This window comes from Apis cerana, linkage group LG1 (genome assembly GCF_029169275.1).
Source record: "Apis cerana isolate GH-2021 linkage group LG1, AcerK_1.0, whole genome shotgun sequence".
In the NCBI taxonomy this organism is placed as follows: domain Eukaryota; kingdom Metazoa; phylum Arthropoda; class Insecta; order Hymenoptera; family Apidae; genus Apis; species Apis cerana.
Window position 1 is genome coordinate 18174681 of NC_083852.1, and position 24364 is coordinate 18199044.

The window sequence follows — 24364 nt, forward strand, 5'->3', positions numbered from 1 at the left end:
ATACGTTTCTGATGGAATTATCCAAATAAATAATGATGTTATAATTTAAGTCTCAAATTAAAAGTAAAATACGTACATTGACATTATTTCTTATCTAATTTAAAGATTAATTTATGTATTGGAGTTTCAATCGGATATTTCAGTTTGAGTTTAGGATCATCCACTAACTTTTTCTTTAAATATTCATAATTCCATTTCATTCCAGTTCTTTATGAATTATTTATAAAGTTCTTATTTAACCAATCAAATAAACTAATCAACAATTTCTCTTATTTTATTATTATTTTACTTACTGACTGTCTTTTTTTTCTTTATTTTCATTATTTTTTCAATTAATTCGTCCAATCGAATTTATATCGATACATCGTTGCACTATGCTCGATTAAACACGGGTCAGAAATCGCACTCGGACGTGCGTAAAACACAAGATTGGATGGAGTGCGGTTTGGCAGGCCGAAACTCGGAAACTTTCGCGCAAAGTACAAAATATGGTGGTACGGAAGGGATACTGACACGGTGCAAAAATTGCTCTCTCCCGAGAGATAAACGCTTCCGATTCCGCTGGCGCCAACTTCCTTCGAATCGAACGAATTCACGACTCACTTATCAAATTGGATTTTAACTAAACTCAATTACACCATTTCGCGGGGGAAAATTAATACTTTGTACGGCGCGATATTTTATTCTTTGAATCCTCGGGTTAAAAAATAAATATCTAGCATCCTTTTAAAGTGTCAAATCAATATTTTCAAATAACTCTGAAAACCCTTTCAGTTATCTTGATACCTTTATAAAATAAAATAGCAGATAAAAATATATTGAAATAGATAAGTGCCGAATATAACTGACTATATATCGTGATAAATAAAAATAAAATGTACAGAAAAGGATAATAATCGTAAGCACTCACCATGCATTCACCGTTGATGCAAACGTCCATGCTGTCGGTGTAGCATTTGGTGCCATCCTCGACTTTGTCCGCGAGTTGAACCACGATCGTTTCCTCGCTGTCGAGCTGCAAAGCGTCAGTGGCGTCGTGCGGAAGTGTCTTTTCGACGGACGTTTCCTGCCTGAGCCGATTCCCCGTGTTCTCCACCGATTGCTCGCCACGACAGATCAAAGCGCACGGCCTGCTAGGATCGTAATGTGGATACCATTTCAGCAATTGTCCGCTGTATGGCACATCGTCGAACGCGGCGCATTGCTCTGACCGGAAATCGCTCGGATTTTCGCAGGGCTGCAACCAATACCGCGGATTTTCTCTTGGAAGAATGTTTTCATTCTATGACGTTGATATGACTTTAGACAGATTTGATCAAATGGATTACCAAACTTTTAATGTGCAGAGATAATTTTGATGGATATTTCGAAGGGCGTAGTGTCACATGTTTATAATTATTGGAAAGAGAAAAGAAGTAACGATTAATTTGTAAAATATGGTAGTTTAAGTATCAAAGTATTTGTTATATGATTTAATGTTAAAATTATTAATAAGTTGTGAAAATTAAATATTTATCATTGAAATTCATATTTTTGTCGACTCTTTTGTCAGCTCTAACATCTCGTCCATATCGTGAGATCGTCTTAATAATTTTAAGAATTATTCGGCTACAACGTGGCTATCTATCTAATGTTTCGCCATTGCTCCCATTTTAGTTGTTCGTAAAGCCGTTAAACGAAGCGTGCCAGCTTGTCTGGAAATCGTAGAGGATTTTCACAGGGCCGAAAGCAAAGGATTTCGACGAAGCAGATCATTACCCAATTAGGTCGAACCGTTATCGGTATTTTAAGATGTCCACTTTCGAAAGCGATCAAGCCACGTTGATATCCTCTTTAAGCCCAGCAAATGATCGAATATTAGGGACTTTGTTCCTTGCTGTTAATTTCTCGATATTTTTCGCTATTTTAAATTATTCAATTCATAATTTCTACAATACTTGCACAATATTTCCTATCGATCTCGCTCTTACGTTTAATAAATCACGCAATTGCGTTTATTTTGTTGTAAGCGCTTTTTCACAGTTTTACTCGTGTTCATTCCTTTTTTTCTTTCAATAAAATTATTATACAAAGAGAGAACATGAACATGACAAAATGAAGATTAATTCGCGCGATTATTTATTTAGATTATCTATTTATTAGTGATCAAAAATCAAAAAAGAAAGATCAAAAGATCATAGGTGTTTTGTTTGTATTTCACGATGTTCGATCATTTACAACTGAGTCGGTCAACAAAATTCCACGCTAGCAAATGGCCGCTAATTATCGTCGTAATTAACGGGTTGGTAATCAGATCGGATATGACTCGAGGGCGTTCCAATTGTACGTTTTTGCCGGCGTGGCGAGCTCACTTCGATCTCACGACGAGCGAACGAACCGCGATGTAAATTGACCAAAGAGAAGGGTTCATTATTGTCGACCGTTCCATTCACCGTTGTTTCCATTTTCCAGCCATTCAATTCGGAAAAAATTGAAGAAGGATCGAATTAATCGTTTTTGATTAATAATTAACGATCCTCTCTTCCTAAATCTTCCTAAATCTTCTTAAATCGACGAATGTTAGTTGGTTTTAACGAAGTAATTTTCTATTTTCAGAAACGATTGATTCACTTTGCTTGTCTCCTTTTTTAGTTCGAATATACATCGAGGAAATTGTCTTCCGTATTCGTGCACCGGAAGAATAGTTGGTCGATATCCTATTAGAGAATATTCCCAAGATGCAATCGAGTTATTTATCGATAGATCCTAATGCAATGAGAAGTTTCGAATTCGAATAGATACGAAACCAAGTTGCATCTTCAACTACTAACTACGAACAAACTTAGTTTGATGGTACAAATAATAATCTGAAAAGTATCGAATTTTGACGCGATAGTGAAATAATTTCATTTTCAAATGTAATTAGATGTAAAAAAAAAAGCTGTAAGTATCAATGAACAGATGTTGAACAAGTGAGAGGAAATATCCCGTAATTTTTCAAGAAACACGTGAAAAGATTGTTAAAAACGCGCATTAAACTCTGTTTCCAATAATTATTAGATTCGATGAAAATGCATGATACAGGCAAAGGGATGTAGAATGACGACGGTTTCGTGGCGAGTCGTGCGCTCGCGTGATGTTTCTCTGTTGACGGAATGCTGGTCGATTTTCAACAACGAGGACATCAAAGTTCCGTATTACTTTCCGGGTTCTAACGAAGCTGATTAACAACGGTGCCAATGGTGATTAATTAACGTGCCACGCCAACTATAATTTAGTTAGAACAGCATCCAGTTACTCGTGATTGCATAACTGTTTCTTTCTTTCGATGTATCGAATAAATTTGAACCTCTGTACCAAACTTGATTCCATACTCGAGCATAGTTTATTATCAATCGAAATTACACGTTCGATATTCGATTGTTAACTAAATATACAGTTAGATTGTTATTTATCCTCGAATATAAAACAACGTTTGAAAGATAAGAAAATTTTGCCTTTAAAATTTTATTTCTCCGTTAATTTATTCCTCTCAGGAGGTTCACGTTTGATCAATCCGCCTATAAATTATGAGAATCATGTTCATCGTCATTTCGATAATCTGTTTTGTCATTGCCGATATCGTAGTCTTGATTAAACGAGTGCAAACGAGGGCGGCAGGGGAGAAGTGTGCTCGTGAAATCGATGTCATAGAACGTTTTCGACGTACAGGGAGACTCGTGGGTGGCAACGTTATTCTTTTTTTTTTTTTATTTTCCTCGTACAATAGCGTATTTTAGGCGCGAAATACCTAGCTCCCCGTGTCATTCTTTTTTTCCTTTTTTCTTTTTTTTTTTTCATTTTATTTAATTACTCCATCCAGTTACCAACGAATCGTTTAATCCGCATTCCTCTTTTTCGCTGTGATAAAAAAAAGGGAAGAATGGAATGGAATAATCCAGGTTATCTTTAATTATTCTTAATAATCCTTAATAATGCTCAATCCTTCTATTAATATACATTATATTATAATGACGAGCTCAATTAAACGCGAGAGCTTAAGCGAAATAATAATTTTTATTTTTTTCAATGATATCCATTCGTTCGGATCGATTTAGAATTTATTCTATAATTTTAATCGGACGAAGATGGATGAAGAGATATATATTTAAAAAAAAAACACTTTCGAATTAAAATTAACTCCATCAATGGGAAATGTTTCTTCACGATACGTTCGCGCGAGCATATTGGCTTTTCCAGTTTTTTCGAGGTAAGTTTTTCCAGGAAAAATCCTGTCCGTTTTATTTCTCCCTTTACATTTGTCTCTTGCCACCCCACTTTCACCCTTTCGCATCTTTCTTCCCGTCTACAACTTTCTCGTGTAGAACAGTGGCATTGAATTACCCAACGATCCATCATTTCCCGTATACGAAATGCAAAACGGTTACTTACGGGACACCTGTTACATGCTAGCCGTCATCGATCGATAAAAAATTCGATACGCGCCATCGAAAGAAGAAATATTATCGATACTGTTACTCGATAATCGTTACACGAAGTACGGCACGTAAATATGGCAATATTCTGTAATAAGTAGAAGACAGATGATGATATAATAAAAAGATAATTGCTTCTCTAGGATAATCGTGCGGTAAAATATAATATTTATATATGCATTTTAAAGAAGAAATTGTAACAAAGATTTCAACCAATCCTTTGTACTTCCTACTTATTTTAATTCTCTTTTGATTACGTCAACATTTCCATTGCGTTCGGTACACTCAGAAAGCTAATTGACCTATCTTGAAACTCTTTGGGACATTCTATCACAGTAACGTTGTACGTAACTCGTTGGAAGAATTTTATTTTGAACTTGTTTCACATTCAGAGACGGAAAGACAATACGTTTCAGCATATTACAAAGAAGATCTCTTTTTTTTATCCACGAGACACGAGAGACGGATTAAATACAGTACACGAATAATACGTTATTCGTGGATATTATGCACGCTATCTTTCGTCGCATTATTTCAAAGAATTTCCATTCGTTGTTTTTCATCTCGCGTCAGTGAAAGTAATTTTCACCGGTTAAAGGAGGGTGACAGTCGCCTCCTTCCGGTCGTTCACTTTTCCTACGTTTACGCAGACACACCCCCGCTATTTCACCCCTTGGCGACCGGCGAGGAGCTTTGAATTCTTAATCCACCGGGATTATATCACAATTATGGCAATAAGGGTTCCGCTGTTACTCCATGTTAGCATATTATTAGACAGCTTCTGTCGCGATAATTATTAAATACAAACAGTTCTCGACAAAATGGAGGTCACGAGTCAAAAACAAAAGATCAACTTCCCTCACTTCTCCCCCTATTAACGATCGATCAAATTTGTCAACGTATTAAATCTTCATCTCGATCTTTAAATTATTCCTTTAATTTCAATAGTATCACGTTTTCGCTTAATAAACTTTTCCCATGTATTCAAGTTCTTCACGAATTACTTATTCTAAATATTAATTAATATATATTTATTAATATATATACACACATATAATGATACTTAAAACAATATCATCATTATTCTTCAAATTTTTAAAATTGTCTTCGTATTACCATACTTTCCAATGTAAAATTGATCAGAGTCGACGAGATTACAATTAATTAACACCATTCAACTCAATATTTTTTCGTTCGCAATGCAATAGTTGAATGGAAGATGTCGCAGATGAGATATTATAGTCATTGTTTCCGGGGGGACGTAATCGGTTGAAATGTCTGGCAAATGACCGGCGGGTATTGGAGGAAACGATGGATGTAGAAACGTTCTCGCGTAATGAGTAGTTGAGATTCCTTGTTAAGGAGCGTCTCAACTCTGCAGTGCGGGTTTCGCGGTTTCGCATAGTTTCTTCCTCTTTCCACGTTTCGCCCTGAGCAGGTGGCCGCCCACCCACCCAAGTCTCGCCATCCGGAAGCGGGCTTCGCCACGCTACATCCGTCCCAACCAACGACCAACGGTCGAGGATCCTGTCCAACGATATATCATGCATCGCGAGTGCACCGAATTTTCGAGCCCGGTTTGTATATCGCGCGCCGAAAACTTTCTCAGTTGAATAATTTCGCTGCTGGATTAAAAATTGAGCGCGGCGAGGTTTTTTTCGCGGATGGGTATGAAAACTGGAGAGAGAGAGAGAGAGAGAAAGAGAGAGAGAGAGAGAGAGAGAGAGAAAGAGAGAGAAAGACGATGGGAGAAAAGGTAGTTCTCGTTTCATTTTTAACGCGATGCTCCTCCTCCCTTCTTTTTTTCTTCGAGGTCGAGATTTAGCGACTTCCGAGAAGACATCCATCCGTTTTAGAGAGAAGATTCTTCAAAATGATTGAATTCTTCTGTTAGTTGTATTTTCGCCATTTTATATTTCCTACGCTATTAATAATACCCGAAAAATCTTGTAAAACAGAGACGTCGGAGAACGATGGAATTGTAATTAAAAAAGCATGGACAGAATTCGTTTTTTTTCTTTTCTTTCTGAAGAATTCGAAAGTATCAACATGCCAGGCCGAAGCATAATCGGAACGTAAATTTATCCGAGGAACATTGCTTCAAAGAGGAGAAACGTAAGGAGGAAGTTGTGCCACGAAAAACATGGTTTCCGTGAACGAGCACGTTGGCGAGCGAAGAGAAAAGAATATGATTCACCTTCGACGATGTCGGGAGTGTCACAGAGAGGAGAGAATGTGTGGCGAAATAGCTTATGAATAGCCAACCTCGTTCATTGAGCTGCGGCAGAAATAAAGAAGAAATGTGGCGGCGTCATCATCATCATCGTCGTCGTCGTCGTGAAGAATCGGACCTCGTATCACGAGATAGAAGATGGAAACCTGTGTTGGAAAACCATTTCCTCCATTCGACGACTAAGTGACGTCTCCACGTCGACGATATAAAGGAAAACACACGCTCGTTGCCTCTTTCTCGCTCTTTTTCTCGTGGACCTCGCGAAAAGAAGAAACGAGCGATTGAGAGTTGGCCGGATACAAGTAAAACGCTTGCGAAAATAACATTTCTAGAACGTGTCCGGAGCAAGTGGCTATAAGCAATCCTGTTACCTTCGCGAGATCATTCGGCAAATTTGTGGAAACGTGTTTTTCTTACGAGAACTGGACCGTTTTTCTTCGGTTGGAAATTTCCTTTATTTCCTCGAGAGAAAAGAAAATTTCGAAAATTTTGTTTCCGAACGAATTTCGGTGCATCGCCAATTTGGTAATTCTCTTGGAAAATTTAAATCAAGTCCGATAAATTTTCCAATATCTGCGAAACAATAAAAATTCTAAAAAACGTAGAATAAAATAGTAATTACGTTTTAAAAAAACAATTCCGCAACGAAGAATTCAGAAATTTTCAATTTCTACCTTGTTCAAAATTCAAAATCGTGTATTTTTAGAAATCCTTTTTCGCACAAATCCTATTCCAACGAGATCTTCTGCCGTCGATCGATAGTTCGCGAACTGGAACCATCAAGCTACAAAGAGGAAGAGAGAGAGACATAGAGAAGAAAGGGAAACAGAAGAGGTCAGCACGTTTCTCGATTATCCGTATTTACGGAAATTCCGTGCACGTTACACCCGATAACTTTTGTAACGGATTACTCGTCGAAAGTTTCTCCTCGAGTGTGAGTAGAAGGGAAAAAGAGATGGCGAAGGAGAAAGAAAGAGAGAAGGAAAGAGTGAACTCGGTCCGATAAACTACACCGAACGAATCGTCAATGCAGTCAAATGGAGCCGAAGGGGTCCATCGACTCAAAGGGATGAAAACGTGTCCGTCTTCGAGAATTTTCATTCTACGATATTTCTTGGTGACTCGCCTCCGAGTAGTTTACACAGCCATCCCACTTTTTCTTCCGTGGATGCGACTACTAGAGCACGTTGACCGACCTCTTAGGATGATTTTCTCGATGAATACGCCACTTCATTCTCGATTACGAGCCACGCCACGAAATTTCGACCGCTTTTCCCATTTATTTTCTCCCTTTTTTGCTTTTTTTCTTTTTTTTTTTTTGTTAAACGTAATTTGCAATTATTCCCCCATTCAGATTTGGGTAGAAAAGCGCGTTCATTACGAAATATTTGCACTCTTTTTTCTCCATCAAGGTATGTTAAAATTGCTTCTGCAAATAGAAATTCGGGATAAAATTAAAAAACTTCGCGGAACGTAACGAATAAAATGAAAAAGCTACGAAGTTAGGATAAACTGCCGTTGATGTAGTTTTCATGAAACTGAAAGATGGAAGCGCGTTTTTTTAATATTTTTTTGAATACTTCGATTTGATTTATCGCGAACGGTTAATGATTAAAAGAAGGAATTATCTTGAGATACAATGTCGTTTAAAAAAGATGTTAAAAAAAGATACGTAGAATCCTAATCCGAACCATCTTTCACGTTTCGATTGTTAGATTATTAAAAAATTCCCTGTGTGTTGTGGCAATATCCGTAAACGATACTTATTGTCGAGGATAGAAACGTGCACACTCCCAATTCGTTATTAAAGCTATTGGATTGGAAAAAGAATGAACTTGGAAGAAAGATTGATCTTACGGTCAACACAATAAAGCTAGTTCGATTAAGAAAACCTTAAAATCTTGATTCTCGATTAACCAATATAATTCTTTGAAAATATCCGCGAAAATAATTTTTTATCGTATTCTCAAAAAAAAAAAAAAAGAAAAAGGAAAAACAATTTTCTTCCTTTGCCAAAAATTCATTTTTCGTGGTGCATTTCTTTTTCTTACGTCTCTTTTGTAAAATTGTTTCGTACTTATCAAAATTTTCTTCATCATTCAACAGAAAATATACACTATCTGCCATAATTCAGCGGCTGTGAACAGGCAGCTGTTTTAAAGTGTTCACAATAACTGGTCGGTGGTAACGAGGAAGAGAAGAGGTATCTTCATCACAGAGCAAACAAGAAACGGAATGAAGATGCATCTGGCGAGCATTGCCAAGTTTACACTGCGAAACGGTCGCGTTAATTCCAAGGACAGATCCCCTGGATAACAAGAATCGTCGATGCGACGGTACAACCAACCACCAGTTCTTCCAGACACCCGGGGATTTCGACGATTTTAATCCTGAGGGCTCGGATTCAACTTGATCCACCAATTCCACACCAGCAGACTGCTATTGCAAACAGAATCAATCCCGTACTCCAGTGTACCCTGTAACGGAGCCGCAATTCTCTTTGACCTGATTTCGCTCCGCGTTCCTCGTTAATAATTTATTTTAACTCGAGAGAGAAAAATTTTTCGATTATCCTCGCTAATTAGATTCGTGCAAGTGAAATTGTAATATAAGCTTCAAAGATCTTTCGAGTTCAAGGATACTGATGAGTTTCAAAGAGTGAAATATTTTTTCGACGGATTAAATTCGATATCCTTTGATTGATACTTATTAGTTTAAGAATCATTGGAAAATTAATCGTATAAATTTCAGAATTTTTTTTTTTTAAATTCCAATAAAATAAAACCGGTGGGACGATACGTGCACATGTATGTATGTATGTATGTATATATGTACGTACACGTTAGATAGGAAATTTCACATTCGATATAAAATTCTTTTCATGTTCCGGTTGATGGATTACACGTTTTGCCGCGTATTCGGTGCAACAAGTTTTCCTTTTAGATTGCAATATAATTGGTTCTGGTTTGGTCGGATTCGATCCGGTTTATACCCATTCGTTAACCATTGACGTCAAATGATTTACTACGTTTCTTATCTAATCCATTACTATATATATATAAATAGTTGCAAAATTTTCTTCTTCTTTTTTTTGTATCTTTTCCTTATCTGTAGAAATAACGACGTTCGAGAAACAATTTAATCTTTTTGATCCTTTTTTGGAAAATACTTTTTCCATATCATACACCGACTACCATCAACTTTTCATTCGAAACTTTCATGAAAATGGCCAGAAACGCGATTCCAATCGATTCCTAGTCGTTTTACTATGTTTCAGAATTTACTTATTGCGAGATAAAATGAACGTCCATTTCGTTTTCTCTTTTTATACGACACTGCAAGATCATTTATTTCTGCGCATCTATCAGTTACGAAAATTGTTTCCCATTTGAAAAGTTTCAATTTTTCATGCCATTTCTTTTTCTTTTTTTTCTTCCTCTCTTTCACAAAATGCCTCTATAAAGTAGTACACGTAGTACATAACGTAACACACGCGAACAAGGGAACATCGGCCAGTTGAATGAATCGCTAATTAAAGCACGAGGACATCGATCGAAGGATACACGCATTAGGGGCAAATGCAACTTTGTTATTGACCAGTCGAGAACTGGCCTTGGTTTCATGGAAATTGACCTGATTTCCCATCGCGTTCTCCGTTAGGTATTGACGTCAAATGACCTTTCACGTGCTTCGCCCACGATGCATCATCACACGGCTGCTTTAATATACACGTTCATGGCCTCTTGGATGCACAACTAATTTTCCCCCGATCGATGAGAGAATTTCTTTCTTTCCCGTCTAATTAATAAAAACTGGCCTCAATGAGCCTCGACATTGAAAAGGGGGCGTAAATATATATCATGGTAAAAATAATCTTCCCTCGACGAGTCCGATTTTAGCCGGACGATATTAATCTTGAAACTTCAACCCCTATGAAACCACGTTTCGACGAGTGGTAGTTCGATAAATAACTTCAACCTCGTTTTCGACCATATTGTAATAACTCCCGGCTCCGCCAAATTTGACCCGGTTTCCCTTGGCCACCAGCCTCGTGGACCAGTGACGTCAGATGATCCTTCTCGAATCGACCATGAAATTAACACCGCTTTAATCTCTCCGACCCGGACGCGGTGAACGCCGTTCATTAAGTTCTAAGCTATTAATATAACGAACTGTTTGACACGACGTGACAATTTATTCGAGAACTCAACTTTTCGATTGATCTCGTTGTCTCCAATTAAAATAAATCCTACGTATCCGGAATTTAATTTCATATTTTATATTTATATACATTGATAAATTTTATTTAAATTTTAATTCCAGCGATGATATATATATATATTTTTTTTTAATAATCGATCAATTTTATTACTCGAATTGAGAATTTGTTTAAAAAAAACATGCTATAAAGAATATCGAAAAAGAGAACGCAATCTGTTGATTTGAAACAGGATTATTTCCAGTTAATATCTGCCCTCGGTAATCGGTTTCTCTGAACACGAACCAGCGTTCCAAATCAATCCACGAGATCATAATAGTTAATTGTTCTTCTATTTTTAAAAGGTTGAATCAACAATTCATCCTTAACAATGAAAACATGCTATAACACGATAGATATCGTGTTTAATATCTTAAAAAAAAAAAAAGAAACAGTGATCAACTCGCGATAGAATTGATTTGCCTTCCCGATCAACGTCCGTTCCTTTCAGAATCCCGTTTAATTCGTACTTGGCAAACATTGATGATCCAGGTTCCGGATGAAGCACACGCGCAACTGCATACAGATGCACGCAATGCAATCGGCCGCATACGCATGCACGCACAAAGGGATATCCACATGGCAGAATGTCTCGTGCACGGAAATGTAGCACTCTGCACGGAATGCATTTCTGTGATTGCTATCAGACACTGGGCCGTTGCTCGTCAGTATGGAACGTGGATTCGTATCCAGAACCGTATATTTTGTATACACACGCTCTCTCTCTCTCTCTCTCTCTCGTCCTTCTTCCTTTTTTTTCCTCCCACAAACGTTTCGTTCTCCGTTCTTGGTCGAGATCTCGTGTCAAGGCGACCATCGGTGAAATTTTGTCGCGTTCGTTTTTGAGGATTCTCGATTCACCGGGTCACAGAGCCACTAAAAACTCTTGTTTATCGATTCGTGGACCGAAAAATGTTCGACCAGCCGCGGCGCTCGGATTCGTGGAAGCGAGAAATAAAATGGAATTCGTTGTTTGTACGCGAGATTACGTCCACGGTAAAATATTTGTCTTTCTCCGGGTGGCGTGAAACATGGCGTATATTCTAAAATATTTTCCCGCGACGTGCGTAATATTTTGAGACAGCGGGGTGCTTGTGGGCCGCCAATGGATCTCTTTTGAACAAATCTCTCTTGTGTGTCGTGCACACTGAAAAAAATTTCGCGTTAACACGATAGAACGGAAATTTCTCTTTCGACGAGGTATACCACCAGATCCCTCGGGTATTTTCCTCCACCGTTTCACCCCCATTACGACAATTTTTAACACGCGGTAAAATTTCTTCCATCTTTTCGTCTTTAATCGTGAAAATAAGGACCTCACCTTGAGCCAACCCGTTTCACGCGAGACCAATGTTCACCTCCAACTTGATAAATCGACATAACATTTTCTCATGCAAATTACTTAGCCCCCGTTTCAAGTACACACACAGTTTTAAAACGCAATTCACGATGCGCTAGAAAACCTTTAATCCTCCTTTAATCAGATATAATCGCGATTAAAACCGATTAAATCGCTCATTATCTTATTATCTTATATCCCTTTTATACATACAACCCTTTATCTCGCAGAGATTGTTTATTCCAAATGTGGAAAAGTATAACACTCGCAATTATTCAAATCTGATTTTCAATCTGATCATTATCAGTCGACAATTATCACGAGCTGTACATCGCCACTGATCTTTCGCACGATAAATTTTTCGAGACGGCACGCAACGATCCCGATGTGACACCGCATTGGCCTTGAAACCTAATCGACCCAAACCGCAACCCTCTGTCGTGACCGAGATTGCGGTTTCGCGGCGTGCATACGACCGGTTGTAACTCGTTCCTGATGGCGCTTGTACACGTTAAGAAAGACAAAGGCGGTCGATTATCGAGGCATCGATGAAAAATACGGGCGGACGGTGTTACTCGGCGCCGACGATGCTTCAACGTCCTGTCGATGCGCGAACACGATGCTTCAGAGGATTTTCGAATCGCGAACTTCGCCTCATTTCTTCTCACGTATCGTTCTTAAATGTTATTCCTTGCAATCCATTTATTTATACAAGTTTATTGTTTCGTTTAATTTTTAAATTTGACTTTTGAACAGAATTTGTACATGTGTGCAAAAGAGCTCTTTTGTTTCATATATTAATAATTTAACGCTTTATCCAGAATGGTAAAATTACGATAATAGTACACAGAAGAAGAATTGATAATCGATGTAAGCAGTATTTATTAATATCTCGTTTCGAATATTTGTCGTTTCTGTCAATAGGTATAAAGCTGATAAAATTATTCCGCGAAATTCATTCGGGAATGATAACTCATCATCGATTGTATTAATTCAATGTACAATTTTTGTTTTTTTCATTGTCCCTCAGAGATAAAAGTTTGGACAACTTTCTCGTTACGATATTTAAAGCTTAAATATTTATGTAACGTTCCTTTATTTTCGTTATTCACAGAATATATCGATAAATTTTTTTAGTTAAAACAAGGGACGATAAAAAAAACAAGTTCGAAACGCTGACACGACGGAAGCTCGATTTTGCTAAGTTATAGCTCACGTATCGAGGAATCCTCTCCACTTTACGTAAAGAGAAAAGTATAGGGAAATGGGGTAGGAAATTTTCCATGTAAACGGGTCAAAAGTTCCTCGTCTCTAGCCTCTAGACGCATCGAACTTGATCGTAAAAAATTAATCGCCCGGAAAGCGGAAGTGTGCCGGCAATAGTCCGTTCTCATAGACGGTTATACGAGACGCATCGATGCATTCGTCGAGGTTGTTGCACCGTTCAAAGATCGATGTCAGCCGCGTTTAGATTATCTTGATGTTCATCTGTGCTTCAATTCGATTCTCCGTACTCTCGTTAAAACTGAGACGAGAAATTGGCGCGAATTGGATACAATCAGAGATCAAAAGTCATTTCTTTTTCTTTCACTCTTTTCTCCGTTAATTTATTCGTTTTCGAATTTATTTCACCTCGGTTGAAAAATCTTCATGAATACTCGTTTCTCCACGCATCAATAATTCCACTCTTTAATTTAAATCCTGTTCGAGGCCACATTGTTGCAGCGACATTAATAACACCCCATATGGATTTCATTTCGTAAAATAATAATGAATCCACCAGCGACACAATTGGAATACTGGTTAACACTTAATTAGATCGGCGTGGCATTACGGTTGCTAAACAAATTCCCCTCTTTCTTTCTCTCTCTGGCGCTGCTAGTGAAAATACCGATCGAAACCGATTCAAACGCACCGCATCAAGATCGCCCTTTGTTGAGGTAATCGATTCCCTTTAAAAAATCCAACGACAATTTTCTAATCGTTCTAGCGAAATAATTTAACGATATGGGAATTACGCAAATCGTGAATGCGTGAACGGCACATTTTGTCTAGCCTTTATCTATCCCCGACCGAATGTGGTAATCGATATTTCGATATATTATTATCAAGGGGATGGTCGTGGCTCATTACTGTAAAGCCCGGACCAAACGTTGCCGTTATAAAATCAGTGGTAACTGAATTACTAACGCGATAATGCCCGATCCCGAGGCGTTGCGCGAACATGGGTTATACGTGGCAATAATTAATTAATGTCCACTACATCATCCGCCTTTATGCGAGTGATCCATTCGTATTTTTCCGATAAAGGATAATCGAAGAGAAGGCGAACGGCACTCAACAACATCGTCGTTCATTTTGATCCGCGAGCAATATGCACGAAACTCATGCGACGATTAGTTTTCGCGAGTCCAACCTTAAATTTCTGTATATTTTTAATTGTTATTTCAATTATTTCAACCCCCGTGACTTTTGCTCCCAATTTTTACCCATCGTAATTTGCACGGATTTGCATAATACTCTCGTTAAACGTATATTCGTTTTTTCGCGCGCACTTGAAGATCCGCCCGATGATTCGAAAACGCGCGGCAAAAACGCGAATTTTCGAGTTTCGTTAATCGCAGTTGCGTTCAATTAATTCCCGGCCCTCGAACGATTTTCGATGGAGCAATTGTCGCGGCATTGTTTTTTGGTAACGAGATGCGAAAGCGCATTTCCAACGAAATAATATTAACATATAGTCGTCATTAAATCTGCGGATGTCATTTTTTTTTTTACGCTTTTTCGTTCTCCTAAAAATTAATGGAAATAAAAAAAGAAAAAAAAGAAAAAAGGAAAAAGAAAAATTACGCGAGGAGGATTTATATCGCGGAGAAGCGGAGAAAAAAGCGGTAGTAAGTAGTGACTTTTGATTAAGCTCGAACTTATGTACGAACACACGAGATTGTTGTAATTTAAGGTTGACCGCACTTTGAGAGAAGTTTTAAGCACTATTAGTCCGACGAGATTCAACGGAAGGTTTAAAGTGGAGAATCTAAGTATAATATAGTACGTACGCCATTATTTCACGTAAATATAGCTTTAACTTCGTAGTTACGACGTTTTGAAATCTCGCGTAATTCACTTAGCGGTTAATGGACGGATAATTTTCACCATTCGATCGATTCTAATTGTCGGGCATCGGACATATATTTTGAGCGAAGGAAAGCAGCTCTGATTCGACACGGATTAATCGAAACAGATTCGATGAAAGATTTCTATTTGAACGTATGAATATTTTAATTGCTTAAGTTTGATCGGAATAATATGTATTGTAATGTGATTCTTATAAAAAAAATTCATTTTATTAGATAAAATAAAATTTCTAAATTGGTATCGAGATAAATATGATGATCGACGTGTTTTTAAATTATAAAACGTTTGATACGATTATAGAAATTTTAACTAATTTTTTTCAATTTTTTAATTTAACATTTAATACAGAGTAACCTTATGAACAGGACATTTGATTCATTGTCTCAAAATTTGTCTCACCTTTTCCATTTTCGAAATAAAGCGAGTGTGTGACTGTGACCCTCATTTTCCGAGTAATAAAGTAAAGTCGATTTTACAAGAGTCCGCTTCGTAAAAATTCCATTTATACACTGCGACGAACCACTCCAGGAACCGTTTTAATTCTTCTTTAAAATTCATACACTAAATTTCTCGCTACTAATTCCGAGCCACACACAATATTCTCCGGTGATCTCTATTTCCGTCTGGAAAAATCCTTACGATCTTCTCTCTTCTTCATTGTTCATCTCATTCTCGATTCGTAAATGAGATTAATTACAGATTATATTACAATATGTAGATACAATTTCAAGAATGAAAAAAACAGAGAAGATATTTAATATCTTCGAAATCACACAAAAGAATATAATCGTATAATTATATAAGAAAGTATAATTACACAATATAATTATTCATTATCCGAATTTGGGTCAAAATTCTGTGCACTGAAAAAAGAAAATTTCACATATTGAATCAATTTCAAAATGAAATATATCTTCAGTCTAATATCCTTCGATTTTCTTTTTCTGGCTAATCCTATTATAAGATAAAATCATCCGGATAAAAGCTCCAAACCAAATTTTATAGGGATCGTTTAATTAAAATCTCAATCTTGCCTAACTATTATGTTATTGTTCAAGAAGCAACGTTTTCCTCGACTTTTTTTTTACATTTCTATCGTCTTGCGAATTTTCCATCTTTCTCTCTCGTCGAGAAAAATAGAAGAGAACCACATCCGTGAAATATACACTGGCCCATTACCAGTGTTAACAGAGTACAGGCAAAAATCGGAGACAGAAGGAAAAGCCAGAGGGCTGGAAATCTGAATTCATCGCACGTCTCTCCGTTTCGTTATGCTAATGATATCGTGGCCCTTTTTCTTCCCACTCGTTTCATCCCCCGTGATTTTTTCATCCATTCGGCTCTTCCTGGAGCCCTCGTCTCCTCTTCGTCCAACGATCGTGTTTCCCGCGATTGAATGTGAATAATTTATTGTTAAAGGCGAGAGAGCGTGTGGGTTCTAGGCCGAATATTAATGGGCAAAAATGCGGCCAGCTCTTTTCGTTCCGGCCCCCCGTCTCTCTTCTCCCTCTTTTTCCTCGATAGCCACGCGTATTCTCGATCCTCGATTCGATCGTTTCTCGTATTGTTTATAGGATTGTCTCGAGCGGAGAATATGCTCGAGAGTTTTTTAAAACGTGAAATATCGTGACTGTGTTTTCGCGAGGTAAAATAGTCGGACGTAAGTGTTATTCTCGAGCCAAGTTGAGATATTAAATTTCCAATTTTATCGAGTGGTTCCTCTTTTTTCTCTCTCTCTCTTTCTCTCTATCTTTTTAACAATCCTCGTAATTCCATGAAAATTGAAACTAAATTATAATAATACGAAACGTGAATGGCGAGTGGTCGGAACACGTTCCCTCCCCTTTCCCCTCGAGTTTGCTTTGTTATTTTTGAAATCTACGTCAACGAAGAAAGTTTCGAGAACAGATTCTATACAAACGCAACGATAATTTTAACGGCCATTAATTATACCAACATCGCGAACCGGATAAATTACATATGAGTTAAATGTTCTTCACACTGGCGGGCAAGTTCTATTATTTATAATTGCGCCCGCGCAACGGAGATCACAACAATTGCTCTTGCGCTGAATGAGATATTAATATAGCTGAATGAAATTATAATTGCTCGAGTGGAAAATTAAAAATAAACGAACATCGACGCGAATTACTCAAATTATCCTCTTTATATATACATTTTCAACGCGAAAACCTTTTTACTCGATTTACCTTTATATTTAATTCGGATCCTTTATCCATGCAAAATTCTTACTATTACTTTTATATCATTATATTTATTAGCATTTATTTTATCAATTTCCGTATTAATATCCGGGTTTTATTTCAAAAGCACAATTTTCACCAAATCGATAATTAGCAGACATACAACGCCAAAGCGCCATATTCGAAACAGTTCCGCGACTTTATGACGAAACCGCGTTTCAGAATACCTATATACACAGAGGAATGTACGTTTAAACGGGAAATTACAGTCTCCATAAACTTGCAATTATTTCCGCAAGGCTTATCGCGCCTATTTTATTCATCCTATTATTTCCCGTTCAACCCTTCTCCCTGCCTTCGAGCATCCCTCACCGTGCTCTCCTCATACCGAGTCAAAAATCACGGATTCAATGAAAAAATCATCTCTATCGAGTACCTGAATAATCTATATCCAAACATCGAGCCGATTCACACTCGAAATTAAGAATTCATTTTGGATTAAATTTTGATAGTTGGAACGAATGTCGTCTCGATGCACACCCGAGGAGCGTAATACGCATTCGGGATATACGGTCAATAGGAAGCGAATCGAGAGCGACGAGTTATCCACTTTCCTTCTATATGGAAACGGATGGGGCCACGGATCGAATATATCCACGAATGATTTACTAGCGCGTCTGCCATGCCGCTCGTAGCCACGTCGATCCGATTGATTCTATTATATTTTTTAAATATCTTTGGCGGAGATATAAAAATCCGTGTTTTATCGTTGCGCGTGAGCCGAGATCGAAATGTACGGGACGGTTCTCGCCGTCCGTCGAGGAGGTGTTTCTCTTTCTCTTTCACTTTATGAAATATTGCGTTACCTTTTTCCAGAGATGCTGGAGGAATTTCCGTTTGCATTCCTTTTGTTCAGGATATCGAATAAGAGAGATATATACGAGGAATAATTCAAATATGGACTTCGATTTCGATTAAATTTTATGAATATGATAATATATTATATCCATATTTAATTTAATTTCAGTTACTCCAATAAGAAAAATAAAGATTAAAATTTTGAAGAAAAAAGTGTGTATCATCCGTAACTTCATAATAAATTTATACTTATTACTACTATAAATTTTCCTTTCTTTGACCCTGTGAGGCAAGAATCACATTTGATACATTAAAATACAAGTTCTAATTTGAAACAATTAGAAATTTACCATACATCTTTCTCTTGACTGAATTCAATTTTCCAAGAAGACGATTCTGTTGAAAAGTTCGGGTCATTGTCTTCACAATCCTTTCGAGTGACATGGACGAAAGAAGATAAAAATAATGCGTGAAAGATGGTTCGGATGAGGCGAGAATAAAGAATTTGGAGCAATTTGCGGCCAGACGGTGAAAGACTGGAAAATGGAAGGCACTTTGTATTCTCTCTTCTTGACTCTCGTATTCGTCTCTCACGTTCTTCGACTCGAGGGTAGAAAATCCACTCTTGTTCACGATTTTCGAAAGCTCAAAAAATTATTTCCATTTCGATTTAGGATTTTTCACACCACATATATGTATTTACACTTACCACGATATAACTTTGCTCACCTTACTTAATACAGTTCGCTACCAGAAATTCACGATGACGGAAACGAGTCATTATGTCGAATTATGAAGAAAAAAAAATAGAATGATCATAGATATTTGCAATGTTCTCTTTCTTTTCATCGCTTCATCTTTTTCTTCTTCTTTCTTTCATTTTTTTTTCTTTCTTTCTTTCTTTTTTTTTTTTTTTTTTTTGATATGGATCTGGATATTGGAATTTAAAAATTCACTCTCGCCGTTATGCTGTCGCGCGGATTTAATATAACCAGGAGTCGCGTTCAAGCACAAAGAACGAAATTGATACGGAAAGTGCGGGAATCATTTAACGTTCCCATATCTGAATGCATATAAGTTTTTTGTTCGTGGCGAAAGAAGCATACAGGGTACAGAGAGAATAAAAAAGTAGCGAGGCACTCGATTTAACCACCTTCACAATTTCAAAGAAAAAACCTACAAAAGCTTTATGATTTTACGAAGGGCACATGTGATTTGAATATTCCCGTTTAGAGAAATTAACATGTAGGAAAGTAGGAAGTAATATCACTTTTGCAAATTTCAAAAAATAGGTACACGTGAATCTTGTACTTTTCGTTTTGTAAATTAATCAGATAATTTTTTTCCTTTTTAAAGTATCATTTCAATTGGACGAAATGAAATGATTCGTTTACGAGGAAATTAAACGTTATCTTAATACCTTTTTATTCTTTACTTAGTAAAAAGAGTTAAAAATTATAAAAATTATAAAATAAAGATGAAAAGAATTTTAAAAAAATGCTACGAAAATTTTATGATTTTATACGATGCATTACGTGATTTGAATATCCTCGTTTAGACAGAGAAAAATTATAATATTATATTGTAACTTTCAGTCGTAGATGAATATGAAAATACGTAGATGAATTCCTAATCTTTCCTAATCTTGATGAATTACACAATTTCGATATAAAATTTTTCAAACGAAAGAATTTCAATGGCATTTACGAGAAAACTAAATGTAATCCTGATATTTTTTTAATGCCATATGAATAATTTTTCATAGAAATCATATAATCAAATATATAAATAATTAAAATATAAATAAATAAAATTTGAAAGAATATTCTACAAAAAGTTTTATAATTTCATAAGAGATGCCGCGTAATTTGAATGTCCTCATTTAAAGCGTAAAAGTTATTATCATTTTTTTTTCAATTTTAACATATAAACGAATCTTCACCTTTTATTCTAATTAGTTAGAAAATTTCCTAAAATATCTCAAACGAGCGAAATGCAGTAACTCATTAATGAAAATAATCTTTCGTTAATAATATTTCGTTGCTTTCGAGGATAAAAAAGTAAATCATATACATCGTCATAAAATAAAATAAAAAATGGCCTGACATGCATAGCGAGATACTGAATGAAAAAAAAGAAAAAAAGTAAAGAAAGATCAATCGAAGAGGAGCAAAGTACAAGGCGCGAAAAGTCCCCTCTGAAAGCTCGCGAACGTAAATCCTTTCTGGCTGGATTTTAACGTGAAATTTATCGTATTTCCGGTAAATTATCGTCCGTCACGATATCCCCAGAAGAAACTTAGATCCTTCTTCAAAAGGAAAAGCTCGTGAACGAGCGAGCATGCACACTATTCATATTTCGCGAGGTTAACGTTGGCTTCGATTACTTTATAAATACCCAGATATCGAGATACCTACACATCCATAAACATTTATACATCCGTACGTACAGTTGGAGTTTTTCATAAATTTTCCAATTTCGCAATTTCCGATACACGTACGTGATCCGTTCTTTTAGCATAATCCTTTCCTTGGTTATGTATTAACCGCAGTTGCATATCGTCCCTCGAGCCAAATTTACATTCGACGACTGATGAGTTCGGTGAAACGTATCGTTGCACGAGATCGCCACACATCATATGTATTTCTTTTTTCTCATTCTTTATATGCTCTTTATTTTTATCTTTCTTCTCCCGCGTTCCACATCTTCTCTGGTTTTAATTTTTCTTTTGCTATCTCCGTGTTCGTCTATTCCATTGTTCCACCTATAACATTCCTTTTGTTTTTTCTGTTTCTGTTTGCTTTATTTTTTTATTTTTTTTTATTTTTTATTTTTTATTTTTTTTTGCTAACGAGCTCCGTAAATCTTTCGATGTCCAAGTCGACGATAAACCCCGCGTAATCTCGCGTTTTATTTTCCGCCTCGGCGATAAATTTATTTCCTTATCGCTTTGATCTCGAGCTTAACCCGCGTTCAAATATTTCCAGATTTCTTTCCTCCGGGCTTTCTTTCATCGTTTGTTTGTTCACCGATATAAAGGTTCACGCAATCCTCTTCGATCTTCGTCGATGTCATAAGCGTCGCTTCGTGTCACATCTATTTATAATAGCGCTCGAGAAACATTTTCTTCTTTTTTCTTTTTTTTCTATCTCTTTCTCTCTCTCTCTCTCTTGTAATTCGTCTTGTAACGCTCTTCGCTTTTACGCATCGCGTTTTTTTTTAAATTACACGATTATAAACGAGAAATAAATCCATCCAATGCGAATGCAGATCGAGCAACAGCGCGTTGCGTAACGATGCACAAACTGCAGCGAGTGCAATCTGTCGGGATTGCACGTTGCTAGAGGGACGTGTCAATTACGCTTAATTCGATCCATCTGACAATCATGCCTTATTTTACGGAGAGCAAATTGACCGACGCTCTATTGTTTGACATCGTTGTTACGTTGACCGAGCAAAACAAAAACTCTTTGCGCGATGCAAACGAAATTTCTGGTGGAAAAATATCGGTAAATCCTTCCTCTTTCGCCCACGTGAACTTTAACAAACCATGAATATTCAGTAGAACTCACTTAAATTCTTTTATCTAGTCGGAATTATTATTTATACGACAAAGATTACGAAATTATATTTGAGCGAATTTCTGAAAGATTAAAAGTAATGCCGAGATATTTATGATTTTTCTCTCTAAAAATCTTCAATTATTCCTTCAATCGTGAAAAAGATCGTCGAACTAAAAACTCCAAGATCACACCATCACCATTTATCCATCCATGACGTATCGATAAATGTCGGTACAAATTATTTCGTGTCTCCTCGTTTCGTCAAGATGAATCGATGGGATAACAAGCATTGGTCGGATTTGTCGTTGATCTTAAATAAACGCTCGTTCGTAGATTCGGAATATTCGTGGTAGCCTTGGCTGGTTGAATGCGTGTCGGCCAGATTGGATGCGACATCGTAAAAAGTTGAAGAGCGAGGAACGAGCACTTACGATCCCCCGAAAATTGTCCATCAGCCCGAAATGAGAGATTTCGCGGGAAATCCGTGTCATTTCGATCTCACGAAAAAACGTGACGAAATTCTTAAACGCCCGTACTACACGTACAAGGGCAACGATACCGGCACGAAATGAATAGCCGATACGATGACCGATCTACGCGAGAGAGTCGAGAAAGTTGAACGAGACGTCGGCCGCTTCGATGCATCACCATTGCACTTGAATGATGAATCGTCCAAGTTGGGAACACGTAATTTTTCCATGGGATTCGATAGATTCCGGATGCTCTTCGAACGTGATTCTCCGATATTTCGTATGCTTGATACGCGTGAATAATTTATGGATGGCGTAAGGAAGAGTAAAAAATCGACAGGTGACAAAAAGATTGGGTGGATTCATCGAGGACTTTTTCAATGATTTCAAAGTGGCAAGAATTTAATCGCAAGTGTAATCGACTAAGGTAAATGAATTTACAAGATGCACACTTTCGAACGTTATTTCTTTTCTTATTTCTCATCATCGTTTCAATCCTCTTCTCTTCCGAACTTTGAACAACGCCAATCAGAGTAATCTCGGTAGCGCAATGATCGGCAAACCGAAGCAGATCCAATCCAAGATTTCCTCGAAATTAATCTCGGCACCGCCGTTTCCCACCACGCTCTCTTCTCCCTCGAGGCAAATTTCACGCTCGCTCGAATTCTAACCCTCTCCTTTTTCCAACTCTCCGCCGTTCGACTTATTTCTCTCCTCTAGCTACTTCCCATTTCCCGGGAACACAGTAATGGACAGCACGTTTACAGGTCGAGCGTGTGAAAGAGAATCGTTGGTTGCAACAAAGCCTCGATAAAGCCGGTTTCGCCACGGTTTAAATGAAAGAGATATTACGCATTACGTATGCGCCGCCCGTATCCGTTTCAAAAAGGGAGAGGGAGGGTTGCCACGATCGACATCGCCTTTGTGAAGGTGTACCTATCGATAGCTTTGTCGGGGGTGCATTTACGACGAACGTCGAGTGCAGGCGGTCTCACCCTCTCCTTCCAGGTTATAGAGGTGCCGCCGCGACACCGACCCTTGGGCGAAATGTCACGTCGGTCACACGACACGACGACTACCGACCTCGTCTTTCGCCCTCTTTCGGGCCGAAAGAGGGCGAGAGAGGCGAGATCTCGCGAAAAATTCCAGATGCAATTTTATGCCAGGACGACGCGAGACCCATACGTGAAACGGAGGTCGAGATTGCCCTCGAGATCGAGCCGGATCATTCTGAACGCGTTTAACGCATCAACCCGAGTTTCACCGATCGCGTTCCGTGTCTCGCCGCTTTGTTCCACGAGAAAATTCGATTCCGCGACAATCTTTCTTTTGCTCGAGATCCCCTTTGCCGTTGACGCGTTGTTTTCTCGCTTTGACGAGGAGCTCGACTATACGGGAAAACGAATACGAATGTTTCTGATGGAGTTTCGAAGATTTTGAAAATTTTCAATTCGAAATTGGATACTCGATATCTTAATTTTCATTCAAGCGGTCGAAATCGTGGAAAATAAAACGTTTTTCATGAGATTTTGAAAATTTTTCTGAAAATTTTATAGAAAATGGTTTCTTGATTTTTTAATCTTTGTAAAATCGATCGGGATGGTGAGAAAATAATAACGAAATGATTGCGAGCTCGTGAAAAATAGCTCGTGAATGTTTTTGATAGGATTTTGAAAATTTGATATCGAATGTTTTTGATTTTTTAATCGTTGTAGAATTGGTTGAATTGTTTTATAATGTTGGAAAAGTAATAGCGAAACGGTTGAGGTCGCAGAAAATCGCAATGAATGCTCTTCCAAGATTTTATTGATATTGAAATTGGGTCCTTGATTGTTTAGTCTTCATAGAAT

At 37.4% G+C, this 24364-nt stretch overlaps 1 protein-coding gene across 4 annotated transcripts in view; it reads right to left on the reverse strand.

Annotated features, from left to right (window-relative positions):
• LOC107994300 (protein madd-4) overlaps positions 1 to 24364 on the reverse strand; it is a 187460-nt gene that overhangs the window by 34001 nt on the left and 129095 nt on the right. For 2 of the 4 annotated variants that reach the window (XM_062087273.1, XM_062087272.1), the window contains one exon: positions 911 to 1237. In XM_062087273.1, the coding sequence (XP_061943257.1) occupies positions 911 to 1237 (327 nt within the window). Of the gene's footprint in view, positions 1 to 910; positions 1238 to 18831; positions 23903 to 24364 lie in introns of those variants that run through there. The other 2 variants (XM_062087274.1, XM_028665009.2) reach the window with 2 other exon arrangements.